The 13906-nt window shown below is 45.4% G+C and overlaps 3 protein-coding genes across 3 annotated transcripts; 2 read left to right on the top strand and 1 right to left on the bottom strand.

Moving 5' to 3' along the window:
• Positions 1 to 1998: 1998 nt before the first annotated feature.
• Positions 1999 to 8377, bottom strand: T265_07007 (hypothetical protein; the record flags this gene model as incomplete). The annotated part of the gene is made up of 3 exons (XM_009172428.1): positions 1999 to 2236; positions 4637 to 4768; positions 8172 to 8377. 3 exons carry the CDS (start codon positions 8375 to 8377, stop codon positions 1999 to 2001), a joined length of 576 nt encoding a protein of 191 aa, XP_009170692.1.
• T265_07009 (hypothetical protein) lies at positions 3090 to 3832 on the top strand (the record flags this gene model as incomplete). Its single annotated transcript, XM_009172430.1, has 1 exon — positions 3090 to 3832. One exon carries the CDS (start codon positions 3179 to 3181, stop codon positions 3830 to 3832), a length of 654 nt encoding a protein of 217 aa, XP_009170694.1.
• T265_07008 (hypothetical protein) lies at positions 5439 to 7139 on the top strand (the record flags this gene model as incomplete). The annotated part of the gene is made up of 3 exons (XM_009172429.1): positions 5439 to 5531; positions 5569 to 5685; positions 6912 to 7139. The coding sequence occupies 3 exons, from the start codon at positions 5439 to 5441 to the stop codon at positions 7137 to 7139; spliced, it is 438 nt and encodes a 145-aa protein (XP_009170693.1).
• Positions 8378 to 13906: the final 5529 nt, after the last annotated feature.

Raw genomic sequence — 13906 nt, 5'->3', positions numbered from 1 at the left:
AGGAGTGACAGCGGTTCGCTTCAATGTCATGACGCTGCTGGAAATAGGCGATCGCGACTTTTGCTGTACCATTGCGGTATCATGTTTGAGATTGCGCAAGCGCTGGCATTCTGTGGTGAGGTCTTTCACAGTAATGTCTTTTTCGTGCTCAAGTTTGGATAGCAATCGCGTGCGAATATCTGATTCCTGAGAAGATTGAAGTCCAGCGACAAAAATAAGGCATTTGAACTGATCTTCTGTAAGCGATTGCAGTTGGAATTTCTCACATTCGCGATTAACGATACCGGCAAAAGTAACGTAATCGTCGGCCTCACGCTTGGCCAACTTGAGACAGTTGTATCGGACATTAAAAAGTGAATGTTGGTCACCAAAAATTTCGCGAAGTTGTTCCGCCGTCTGCGCGAAAGTCAAATCTTTTGAGTGTTGTGGAAGGATAAAGTTGGTGAACCGGTCATGTTCGAGGGTTCCAAGTTTCCGTACCAAGAGACGGGATTTCCACGCATCATCTTTGCCGGTGAACTCATTCAAGAATGTATCCTCCCAACGGCTGTACCACGAATCAAAGGTGAGGCCAGATGCTGGCTCATAGTGAAATTCAGTTATAGTTGCAGCACTGGAATCCGCAAAGGATAGCGAACTACCACTTTGAGATGAAACTGAAGTTTGGAGATTGATGACTTAAGTGAGAGACTGGATAAGTCGCAATTGAGATGGTTCAAATTGCGCTTGTTGTTGTTGAAGGATTGATTTCAAATCCTCAGCTGAAATTGACATTCTTGGGTTCGTGAAGGGTTCCCGTCGCCAGTGTTATGTTCTCTACTAATCAGTCGATCAACCTTGTCAGTTACACACGAAATTGAGAAGACAAAAAGCCTTGAGGAAATTATACTGCGGCAACTGAACAGCCAATATCGAGATTAGAAGAATCAGGAATGGAATGGAACAAACAGTCCAATGAAAGGCTGAAATATAGGGAGATAAATGTGAGCAATATGTTCGTAGGAGGAGTGCCTCCTAACAGACGTAATCAATGCTTTGGAGGCATCGATATTCAACTACTGACATCTTCTGTATGTCTTCTGCGCGTAGAGGCCACGTGTCTGGTCCATAAGTCAGTTTGCGTCGCACAACCACAGCGTAAACTCTACCATTCATACACAAACCGATGTCACGTCGACCCCATAGGTGTCGGATGTTGGTGAAAGCTGCTCTGGCCTTCCCGATTCGAGAGGTAATTCCATCTCCAGCCAGTCTGCCGGTACGTATGCAGCTGCCCATGTAATCATATTTATCTACTACGTCGATTAGCTCGTCTGCAAGCACAAGGTTTAGGTTTGACCCCACCCAGTATCGTAGCAGCTTTTTACACTTTGCAGGGATGAGGTGCTTGCCGAACCGTAGGGAAGAGTTATTTAGGTTATTTAAACTCGCTTGCATTTTGGAAGGATGGGGTGAGATGGCTCACTGGTTAGAGCGTGAATTTACTGACCTGAAGGTCCGTGGTTCGAACCTGACCTCCATTCCTCGACTCCCCCTGTCTAGGCTCGGGCAACGTGGCAGTATCCCAGCCTTCGTGCTTCCTTTGGGTGGAATGGCAGTTAGGCACCGAAAGGGTGCTACAGCTGAACAATATTACTATTATTGGGGGAATAATCTGAACCAAAAAGAGCAGTATCATTCGCATACTCAATGTGTGTGAGCGAACGTCCCGGGAGCACTTGAACTCCTGAGGTTTCGGATGCAGGCAGGGAAATTTCAAGCAGCACATTAATAACAAAGTTGAAGAAGAGAAGTTGGAGAGGCAGCTTTGTCTTACACTACTGGACGTGGTGAACTCAGGCGAGAGCTTCCCGTATTTTCGTGTGAGCCCACAGGAGTTCGAATACAGTGCCCTCATAAGGGATATAAACTTGGAAGGAACACCTTTGATCGCCGCACACTGCCAAAGTTTCCGACGATCAGCAGAATCAAAAGCGGCTTTCATACTAAGAAAAACGATCAACGTGGGACGTCTGAAGGAGTGGCGCTGGTCAAGAATTTGTTTAAAAATCGTTCAGCTGTAGCACTCTTTCGGTGCCTAACTACCATGGCACCCGGAGGAGGCATGAGGATTGGGATAATGCCAAGTTGCCCAAGCGGGGAAGTCGAAAGGCAGAGGTCGGGTCCGAACCACGGACCTTCCGGTAAGTAAATTCGCGCTCTAATCACTGAGCCATCTCGCAATAGATGTTCCAACCTGAAGGACCAAGGACTGTCAAGCCTTTGACCCACTGACCAATCTAGTTTGAGAGATTCTATGTCGCAACTAAGTTTCACGATATAGCCAAACGGGTTGTGAGGGTGCACAAGCCGCCATACTAGGGTGACGTGCAGTGTTTTCATGGCGGAATGGTTATTCAGAGATGACGAATGGCCTGCGAACCACCATGTGCTGCCCTGTTTTTGTGCATGTTAAGGTCCAAAAGAATCGCAAGACAAGCGGGATTGGGGGCTTTTCTCTTTGAAAAATTCTACGCGCATCTGTTAATCATTAAGGGAAATGGATTTAGCTATCTAACCGCATGGTATTTCATGTTGAGGTTGCCGTGGAAGTTCTTAGCTTGGGAAGACAAGTCTAGTCAGGTATTCAGCACTGGTTACCCTAAAGCGACATTGTGACCAGGACAGTGGAATAGATATAGTGTCTGAAAGTACCGAGAATTTATTGCTTTTATTTAACACGAAGAATGCCCTTTCAGGCGCATCATTAATGGCATCCAGCTTAACAATAAAATAACCCGCTCAATTAACCTACCTACATCATCCCTGCAAATGTCATCGAGATAACCCAATGGTTGGGGCGTAGATCCATTGACTGGAAGGTCTCTGGTTGAAACCCAACTCGATTTCCACCTCTTCTATCGTGATCATATATAGACTGACGTATTTCCTTTGAATTTCACGACAGCTATACACCGAAAGGATGGGCAGTCCAAAGAGTATTGCTTTTTTCCAAGCGCTTTACTAAATTCACGGCGACTGACGCCAACTTGAGTAGTTTGTTATGGTGGTTAACGTAGACTTGTTCCTCTCTGATTGTTTATTCCTTCATTGATCTTCACCAGCGTGCCATTGTCCTCAAGAGCTGATTACTCATTATCCTCCGGAAAACGCCGTACTTCAATCGTTGGCTCGGTCAATGGGAATTATTCTTGATTTTCACGATTGTTTGCTTCGTGACGAGGACCTAGTGACCCTTAACGAAGGGGAGTGGGTCAATGATAATATCATTCAGTTCGCTATGGAATATTTGAGGCGTACTTTATTGGCTACTGTTGATAACGTTTTGCTTGTTGATCCTGCGGTCACTCAAATTGTGAAGTTGGCTGATGCGCGCTCTGTCGCAATGGTTTTGGATTCCTTGAACTGCAAGCACATTGATTGGATTTTTTACGCAATAAACGACTCCTTATCTACTACGAGTTCGGGTGGTACTCACTGGTCCTTATTAGTAATGTCCCCAACGCATGAAAAGTCATACCATTTAGACTCACTACCATCCGAAGGAAACTATGGTTGTGCGTTGAAGATAGCTGACGCAATGGCAGAACACTGTGACAGAAGTGGTCTGAGAACAGTATTGCAGACGAATGTAGCAAAACAAAGAAATAGTTGGGATTGTGGCTTATATGTTATTGTGTTTTTGGAAATCCTCTGCAAGAACTTGTTCGAAACGAAGGGATCAGCACTCATGCTGGATAGCGTGGCCTCAGAATCTGTCAGCAGCTCGGTTCTTTCCAAGCGTTCTGTACTGAAGAAGCTCATTGCAAAGCTTTCTAGCGCGGACAATTAACTACGATTTTTATATTTGAAACTCCCAGAATAAATGGTTTTCAGAATCACCTCTACTTTTTACTCCTGTACCCTGGTTTTGTGTTGCATTCCTGTTGTTTTGTATGTCACTGGTTTCTTATAAGATGTGAAATGTTATTAACCTCACCATTGTAGATAAAATTCGGGTTCGTTTTTCATCTGATAGACAAGCGCACACTAATTGCCACAGGACTCTGCGATCCACACCTGGCAACCTTCCTCAGTGTGCAAAGACCACCAGCATCGACCACCATTATTCTGTTAGTGTAATTATCATATTTCCGGCACCGTGTACAATTTGCCGATAAGCTATGCTTCTCTGTATAATGGCAAAGAACAATGTACGTCGCACCCCATACATGCGTTTCAGTGTTCTGGAGGAGTCGACATATGCGCTCGATAGGAGTTCAGGTGAAAGTCACTACTGCATACCTTACCACATGTCTGTATGCGAACAAATGCGCTAAGCTTGACTGCTGCTCCATAAACTCATTCACAACGATGCTCAAATTTTGATGCCACTGCCTTTGGTAGTTAATCCAGTCGGGTCTCAAACCGGCACAAGTTTTCGGAGTTGTTTACGCTATCCGCGTTGATCGTCGTTCACACCCAGACTGTATAGAAGAATTGACACTAAACGTATGGCTCACTAGCTAGGCAGCTCCACTCGATCAGTTGGGTAAGAGTACCAGGGAAGTGCAGCAGTGAGTAGTAGTAGTAGTGTAGAATCCTGACGGGGGGGGGGAATGAGAGGATTCAGTGGTTAGAGTGCAAATTCACTGACCAGAAGGTCCGCTGTTCGACCCCGACCTCTGCATATCGACTTCTCGTGTCTGGGCTTGGGCAACCTGGCGGTATCCCAGTTCCCATGCTTCCTTCGGGTGGCATGGTAGCTAGACACCGAAAGGTGTTACAGCTGAACGATTGTTATTATTATTGTTAATCTTGAGTAATCGATGTACAAGCGCTCTATAGGCTCTGAGTTCATGAGAAACCGAAATAGGGAACGAGATCATTCAAGCCAATCCGAATACCTTCCTTTTGATGGAATGAGGACTACTCGTCTGACTCGTCTATTTCGCGCAAAAAGTAGACAGATCCGACTGTATATAACGTCTTCCTAAAGCGCGACTTGTTTGACGCAACAGTTGGAGGGCAAGTCATGCTACTTCTAACGTTCACAAGCATTGTTGGCTGTAAGTAATTGTGCCCGGGTCGGTGCATACTAGCGAACTTGGCTGTTGATCGGGTGGCGATCGATCTACTCGCCGAGGCTGACAATTAGCTGGCGAACGTTTCTTGGCCATAATGAGAGACATCGTCATTGCGCGAACTGGCCTATGTTCAATTGTGAAGGAGGGTGTAAAAAGCGAACTCGTCGATACACAGATCAGTGAGGAGTTCCGAGGAAAAACGTTCACATAGGCTATATTCTACCGAGCCTTTCGCGATTAATAATTATCTGGCGGCTTTAGCGATGGATAAACAATAGCTTAAACGCGTCTCGCTGTATCTTTTTGATTTCGCGGTCGTTCAGAAGTTCCTTACATACCTTTATCATTTAGTGCTGTTCGTTTCAGTTCAGAATGGGTGATACTCCAGTGACCCGGCATCCCTTTGTAAAATGGGGTCAAAACGAGACCCATGTGTTCTTATCCGTTCAACTTGGAGATGCAGAAGTGAGTTTTATCTGTAATCATCGGCTGACTTATGTAGGATGTGGCGGTGGATATCACTGATGAGTCGCTGACATTCGCAGCCGTCGGCAATGGTGCACACGGGCGCGAGCAGTACCGTTTTCGGCTAGATTATTATCTGCCCATAGTTGCCAAAGTGAGTTGGAAGTTGCATGTGGTGTGTTTCCCATATCTGAAGCACAGTAAAATGATGGCTGTAATTCAATTCCAGGAACTATAGGTAAACGCCATTTAACAGTTGTGCTTCAGTGTTAATTGTCAAGTACAGCGGGAACCATGGGCACTGTCAGTTACCCTCCCGTTCTTGTCAGCCTGAAGCATAACACCTGCTATGATTTACTACAACAATATGTTTTATCTCTGAAGAGTGACGCGTGTGGGCGCAAACTTGAATGGCTATCTTGTCTTCCGTGCTTGCAACCGTAAAACACCAGAACTTTGTAAGTAACTAAAGACGGTTAGTTTTCATCATTTGCCAACCTCCGGGAGACACACATTCGAACAAAAGCAAATGCATGTTGCAAGACTAGGCCTCCACCTGGCTTACTGACCGAATGGACTCTTTTTTCAAATGGGCGTCGAGTCAACTAAGCAATGAATAGGCCAGAATTGAAGAAAATCAGTATTCTCAAACGGCACTTATCATCTCTTCTTGTATCTATTAATGTAGTCAACAGAAAATCGACACCTGCATTTTCTCAGCTCTTCTGTTTCCTGCAGTTCACATGACAGGTAGGGCTGACAATGCCCAGTATTATCCTATTGGTACTAATCATCACGGAGTGGCTGGCCAAAATCTGGACAGGCACTTGTCCAATGCTCAGTCTAAACATGATCATCTGTCTCGTCATATAATCCAGCGCTTAGTACGAATGTCTGAGCTTGTCTCAACTAGCTCTGTACTGTTTTCAGGACAAGCATACAATACGAAGAGCCCCGGCAGCCACAAACCAGATGATCTCATGACTGGTGGCTCAGGTAACTCTAATTGCCAAGTCAGTGATGGATGTTTCTGCGTCTCCAAGATACCATGCTACGCATGAAGACCCTTGCGGACGAATTCTATAAAGTTATTTAACTTCTTAAACCTCAAACACCTCCCATATAGTACTATGTAAGAGAATTCATAGTTCTTATTACTTAAGCAGTTCGATTATATTTGGAAGAGGTCTTAATTTCCTGGAAATATACAACTTCATTAAACTCTCCCATGATCCAGCAGATCACTATGCCTGAGCGAGTCGTTATTGGTTTCTGATTCCAGTTATTCTACTATCTTACTCATTTTAGGGACCGGTTACCCATAGGAATGAACTTTTAACTGTGCTTTGTTTCTTAATGTTTTTTTTTTCATTTTTGTAGCAAAGTCGATACACGGTTACCGGACGAGCTATCCTGATCAGACTACGCAAGGAATTGAAGGATGCCTGGCCCAGGTTAACAATTCAGTCTGAAAAACTTCCATGGGCACACCTGGACTTTGATTTGTACCAGTTCGATGCATCGGACGAAGAACCCCCTGGTGATGAGACGGAGGGCAACGTCAAGGTCAAAGTTATTCGCCCAACAAAGGAGGAAAGGGCAAGTTGATAGGCTAACTACGGTTTTGTCCAAAATTGTGCAGATATTTTTCCTGAGGCGAACGGTGTACTGTCAGGATCATGCACTAGGACGCATCCATCATCTTTTTCCTGTGCGACGTTTTTGTCGGATAGTTTATCCCTTCACTTCAATTCAAGCGCAGATTGTTTGGTTAGTCACATGTATCCACATCATAGTGTTTGAACCCGCATATCAAATGGTCCATTCTGAGTGCCAAAACATAGTCTCCGTATGCTTGTCGGAATCTGTACTCTTCTTTTATAGGACTTTTATCCTTAAAAAGTGTCTTTCACATGGACTGAATGGATTCCACCTTTTTGGATACTGTTGCTTTGATCGGGATGCCCCTTTTCTTCGCTGTTTTTCGCTATTACAACAAAGCCATCCATGTTTATTGACAGAGGAAGCCCGGAGGGTAGGGACACCTACTGTCGATCTGTTGGCGGCCACGTTGATGAGCCAGTTGCAAAACCTGAGTGCCCTTTGTCACCACTCTTCGTTGTGTGACTTGTCAAGTGGCAATCTTCGTGGCGATTTACACCTGCCTAAGGCTCTTGAGGTTTTTCTTTGGCTCCCATCTTGTGACAGTTTCGCCGGAAAAAACCTGCTTTGAAATCTGGTGAACTGTCTCGTTCAGTTGGTGACGGCTTTTGTGACCCTATAGGTGCTCTTTCACAACGAGATAAGTACTCGGATATCGTTGTGGTCGCGGTTGGCATGAGCGTTCAAGTAGGTAAGCTTGACACTGCTGTGTTTCCATCGGGTCATTATCATCACCATGGACAGCACGACTGATACTCCGCTGCCGTGCAATCGTGATTTATTCGGTAGCCTCGTTGTGAAGAAAAGAATAAAGGTAAACAGGGGGAATTTAGTGCTACCCTCATACAACCATTCCGAGTTGCCTACGCTTCCAGACACTCACCCACATAGTTTGGATAGAAAATGACAACAATAACGCAATCGATGTAGATTAGCAGCCATATTTTGCAGCGCATATCCAGGCGCAGTGTGGATCACGCGGTCTCTATCCTTGAAAGCGAGTTGCACCGACAGCACCAGACGTTTCGCAATCTCTTATGCCCCTCTTCCAGCTCAAGGGTTGGCCACCTCTCCATCTCCACCACTCTGAACTGGGCACGGAAAACAGCACTGTTTTCGGCAGATGATGGTTCGGCATACGTACAACATGGCCTAACCAACTCAGCTCCCTGTACTGGACGCATTATTCAATGGAAGTTCCCGTCACAATTGAAAACTCACATTCCGATTGCCTTATTACGGATTCTCCGGCATCAACCCGCACGAGCTATGGTCCTGGGACAACTTTGTCCAACACCCAAAGACGTGTCAGTTCCACTGCTCGAACAGCCAAACCTCACAGCCATACAACAAGGCATTCCGCACCGTAGCCTGATACACGGCTTTGACGCCATATGTGTATCAAATTAGCACACGCGACCCGATCCTTGCAGATTTGTGCATTGGCCTTATCTGTCACACTACAGTCAGAACTAATACAACCTCCAAGGTACGTAGGACGCTTCCTAATTTCAAGTGCCTACCCCTTGATTGTTAGTGACGTGGTCAGTTACTGGATTACCTTACACTCTGCGGGTACAAAATGCATACTACAGAACTGGATGACATTCGTCAGTTCATCCAAAAACACTTGCATCTTGTTTATCTCTTTGAAGATGAGAATGATGTCGTCTGCATATTCCAGATCAACGAAGTTTTCTTCAGAGGCTATTTGAACACCGGGGTTTTGAAGATTCTAGCGTTCGTTTCATTATCTCATTGATCACGAAATTAAATGGGTATGGAGACAGTAAGCACTCCTGCCGAACACCTTTTTGTGTACGGAAGCTTTTAGAGAGCTCTCCGTATACCCTCACGTCCAGAAGTTCGAAAATACAAAGAACTTCTTATGTTCACAAATATATGAGTTGTTCCGTGATGGAAAAGCATGTCAAGGAGAACAGACCGGTCGACCGAGTCGAATACGTCTTGGAAATCCAGTGATGCTAAAATTATGGGTTATATGTATGTATGACGTTGTTTTAGCACCTGACGGAGTGTGAAGAGTTGGTCGACGCAACACCTACCCGCAGGAATCCCGTTTGGGGCTCTCGAGTTAGTGTTTCACGAGCCGCCATAAGGTGATGACACCAACAGTGTCGTTACGACTGGGAGCAAGCTGATCCCCCTGTGGTTACCACACTCATCACAAGCCCGTGTTTTGAAAACGGGCACTATAACCAACTGTTCACAGTTGTCTGGGACAGTCTCCTTTTCCCAAATGCAGACAAACAGATCAGACAGGTGCTGACTGAGGACTTCATCCCCATTTTTGAACAATGCGAGTTAGAGGTCACCCATACCAAAAGTTCGGTGACGCTTGAGAGATCATAGGCACTCGTAAACATCCGAGACCATAGGGGACTCTACGTTCACCGTCCAGGGTTCTACGTCAGCTGTAAGCTCCAGATGAATGCCAGCTGGCCGCCACAGTAGCTGTTTTTCGAAATATTCGGCCTTTCGGTCGAGGCGTTCATTTTATTTAAATTTAGTCGCTCCATTTCGATCCTTGGTGATTTCGCTCACAGATAATTTCTGGGAACAGCTGTAACACTTTTTCGGTGCCTACCTGCCATGCCACCCGAACGAAGCACGAGGCTAGGATACTGCTAGGTTACCCAAGCCTAAACAGAAGTCGAGAGGCAGAGGTTGGGTCCGAACCACGGACATTTTAGTGAGTAAATTTTCGCTCTAATCACTGAGTCGTCTCGGGGGAGGTGTCAGCAGTAGCCTATTTTTGCTTATCCGTCCAGCTGTATGCAGCAATTAAAGCGATCCGGATGGGCACCACGCGATAGCCGATGTGGCATGAGTTTATTTGCATATGTGCAATTCATGTTTGTACGTGGACTGAGATACTGTCAGGGCACCCACACCTGCAACAATTAGCAGTGCTATAATTCAATTGCTATGTGCCTTTCCTTTTGGACTACATGTGCACCTGTCGACATCTATTTCCCTTGAATTTGTCGAGTCTCCTCAAAATTTGTACATCCTGTCGGGACACTGATGAGCTCAGTAATCCTTAAGTCGAGCAGGCTAACGACTAATTTTTTCCGGTGCCTGCCAGTGGATCCGATTTCGCACGCCAGGTGTCATTGGAATGATATCTCCGAGACCATACATGATACTGGTGCTTCTGTCTGTTGTACGTTCAATCTTGAAGTAAGACGATGACCTTGCTCGCGCCTCAGCCCAACTGGGCGCACTAGCGGACACTATATGTACTGAAGGTATATACAAACTGAGTATCCTGGGTGGTCCAAGCAACTGAATAAATGGTCGGAGATGAATGTAGAAAATGTCCGGAAGCTTTTTTAGCCGATCAACACAACGAGTCTTCAGAAGCTCATTGAAGCCATCAAAGGTCAAAATGATCCCTTAATCCCTAGAAAATTGAACGACTGGACCGCTGAGGTGAATATCTTGGGCAACAGTTCGGTTGGCTGTAGGATAATTTCCGACCGAACTAACTGCCTGTCACAGAAATGGGAAGTACGATTTCGGAATCTCTGAATTGTTTGCATATCTCTCTCTCTCGAAGAAATAGACCACTCCTGTCAACAGGTGTGATACGAGATTAGTATGCCTTAAGAGATCCTCCAGTGGTTCTTCTATCCACAAGCAGTCAAACACACGTCGTAATAAGAGTACGAGTCTTATCGATCCTTCGGCGGCGCGCAGAACCTTGATCTTCTTGCCTAGTCAGAACCTTCTTCGGTCACGTATTCGCACTCTGTTAGCTATTGGAGCAGTATCATATGTAAGGGCAATTCACAGTCCCGGTGCGCCTTGATTTCAAGGTTACATTTGAGTCAGTTGGTGGATTAATTTGCATAATTTAAGGTATGTGAAGTAGTGTGATGTTTTTTCACCCTTCCTCCTTCCGGCGCCGTTCTGGCAGCTTTAGAACATCAGATCACCTTTTTGTTGATAGAACTATAATGCCTGCCCATCAAACCGTGCCTTGTTCTGTTTAGGAGCAGATCAACTGTGTTCTCCTAACCTATCTTCTCTCTTCCTCGCTGACTGACAGGAGTTACACAATGCTGAAATGAGAGCAATTGAAATGGAGGAAGAGTGGGAAGCGTTTCTGAAAGGTTGGTTGGTCATTTGTATCCTGCAATACTACTTACTAAGTCGTACGCTTTGATACGGCCTCTACTGTCTCGTGCATTATCATTAAGTTTCAAATGCATCATCATTTATGTCGAATTCTTATCTAAAGTATGCTTGTTGACGATCTTCTGGTATGTTTGAGTAATGTTTGAAGCACGGAAGTATTTTCATGATATTGCGTGTTTTCACTTTCACGTTCACACGCTGCACTACTATTTGTCCATCGACTAGTTCTCCTCATGAGTATCAATGATCTTTCGGATTGATAAAAATTTTTTGACCCTAATGGAGGGATCTTTAAGGGCTTCGCTGTCCTAGGCACTAATTTTCGTGCCTCAAAACATAAAACGCACCCCGTTTTTCAACGGTCCTTTTCAGTGCTCAAACACCCACTGACGATCTATCTGTTATTGTTCAATTTGTTCCAATTCGCTGGATTCTTGAGCGTGTTCGGATCTTTGCTCCTTGTTCTCCTCAAAATCGAAGGCTATGTCCCGCGAGATTGGTTTGAAAGTTCGGTCAGCCGTCTTGCTGTGGTTCAGTTGCTAGCCTTTTTGGAGCCTTTGCACGTTTGCCTGCGTTGGGTACGCGGGGGACTTTTGGCGTCCTTGCTACAGGTTCGTTGATTGGCTATACTGCTTGCTTTCCTAAAGTGATACCGTTGTTAACGTCTGTGAAGATTGTTTTAGTCACGTTTATTTATTGAGTTCCCCAGTGAATTCTATCGATCGATCACAGGCTGGTAGTTTGCACCTTTCGATGAAGTAGGATAATATGGGGAGATTTCATCGTTTACATTTTGAAGGTCGCGGCAGTGATTATGAGTGTATGGAAGGAAAACGTCGTTCACTGACAATCCAAGGCTGCTGCTTTTCACACTGAGTGATTTTGATTGTCGTGCAAACCAATCGCCCTAATTTTACTCTGGATCGGTAATCATGTCGGCCGTCTTGTGAGGCTGATAGTCTTGGTTGAAATGGGACTGGGGAGACACGGAATTGTTGATGCGGCCCTCAGCGAAACACGGTTGGCTAACTTAGGAAGTCTTTGTGATGCTAGCTCTGGATAGAAATTAAACTGGATCATTTGAAGACAATAGTCGGCTTATAAAACAGCTAGCTAAAAAGAACGAAGTGCTTGTCGAATCTCTTTCCTATTGGAACAACGAGGTCAAGAACTAGCAGCTAAAGGATGTTGGAAATGACCTGACTTGGCAACTCAACCGCATAACTCGGGAAAATGAAGTTAGCCGTTCGATGAGTTTGCTGCTCGGCGGCAACAGTTTTAAGACCGGTTGAAAATCATCTAAGGCCGAACATCAAACCGACCCAAACTCTCCAGGATGCTGACGCGTGACTGAAAGGGACCTCACCTGCAGAAATAGGGGATCTCTAGCACACCAACAAACTATTGAACAGACGAGTGACCACTGGACTGCCTCGTCTAGGGTTGAAACTGCCCATGGATCTTACTCTAACTGTCGAAGAGACATGGCAGGCGAAAATGCGATTGCAGAATAGCAAGGCAGCTGGTGAAGTATTGCTTGCAGCAGAACTATCCACGTTTGGTAGTCCGACTCTAGAGAATGCATTTCTACAATTGATGAAGTGGAGTTCCACCGGAATTTGAAGGCACTGTGCAAAGGGAATGGAACCAAGACTTCACGTGTTTACTGCAGATTCAGTCCGATGAACTGCGCGGGAAAGCTTCTGGTACGGGCGGTGTTCTATCGCCTGATGGCTGAAATGATCGAAGCACACCTGACCGGTTATTTGCGTTAAGACAGTTTCAACGAAAGTTCCGTTCGCCAGTCGATCTGTGCCCTCTTTATAGACTTCATAAAGGCCTTCGACTCCGTCAAGTGAGAAGTATTATTAGCAGTCCTTTCCAAATACGGTTGCCCGTCAAAATTCATCAACCTCATTCGAAGCCTATATGACAACGAATGCGAAGACGAAGGTCGACTTTAGAGAAATTCGAAATCCTCATTGGACTAAGGCCGGAGTGCTTCCTCGTCCCCGCTCTCTTCAGTCTCCATCTAAAAACTTATGGGATTGCAGCTTTCATGAACGACGATGCTGGTGTACAGTTCAAACGCCGGCCTGAAGGACGTCCCCTTAATAATAAACGTTTTAGTGTGATAAATTTAGGCCCACCAGACCAAGATCCACATTTTCACGTTCGCGGACTGTGTTGTTCGCATATACACATGATGAACTGCAGCGGTTAGCTGGGAAGTTTCCAACTAGTGTCATGCAGTTTGGCCTTAACATAAACATGAAGCAGACGTTCTGCATCGACCTGCATCAGATAGTGTCCCCAACACCCTGCGCATCAGGACTGGAAGAATTCGTAGATCTCTGCACGAACTTCTGCTGCCTCTACTGATTTGGCCGTCGACCGCTAACAGGGACTCTGTATTTCCAAGGCAAGCCTGGATTTTGTCAAAATCGATAATCGAGTGTGGAGGTTCCTGCGAATTGATATCTAGTTGCACGTCTACAAGGCGAATGTTCTATCTTACCTCTTGTACAGCACTGAAATACTGTACTGTG

Source organism: Opisthorchis viverrini (assembly GCF_000715545.1).
Source record: "Opisthorchis viverrini unplaced genomic scaffold opera_v5_155, whole genome shotgun sequence".
In the NCBI taxonomy this organism is placed as follows: domain Eukaryota; kingdom Metazoa; phylum Platyhelminthes; class Trematoda; order Opisthorchiida; family Opisthorchiidae; genus Opisthorchis; species Opisthorchis viverrini.
This window is presented reverse-complemented; position numbering and strand designations above follow the sequence as displayed.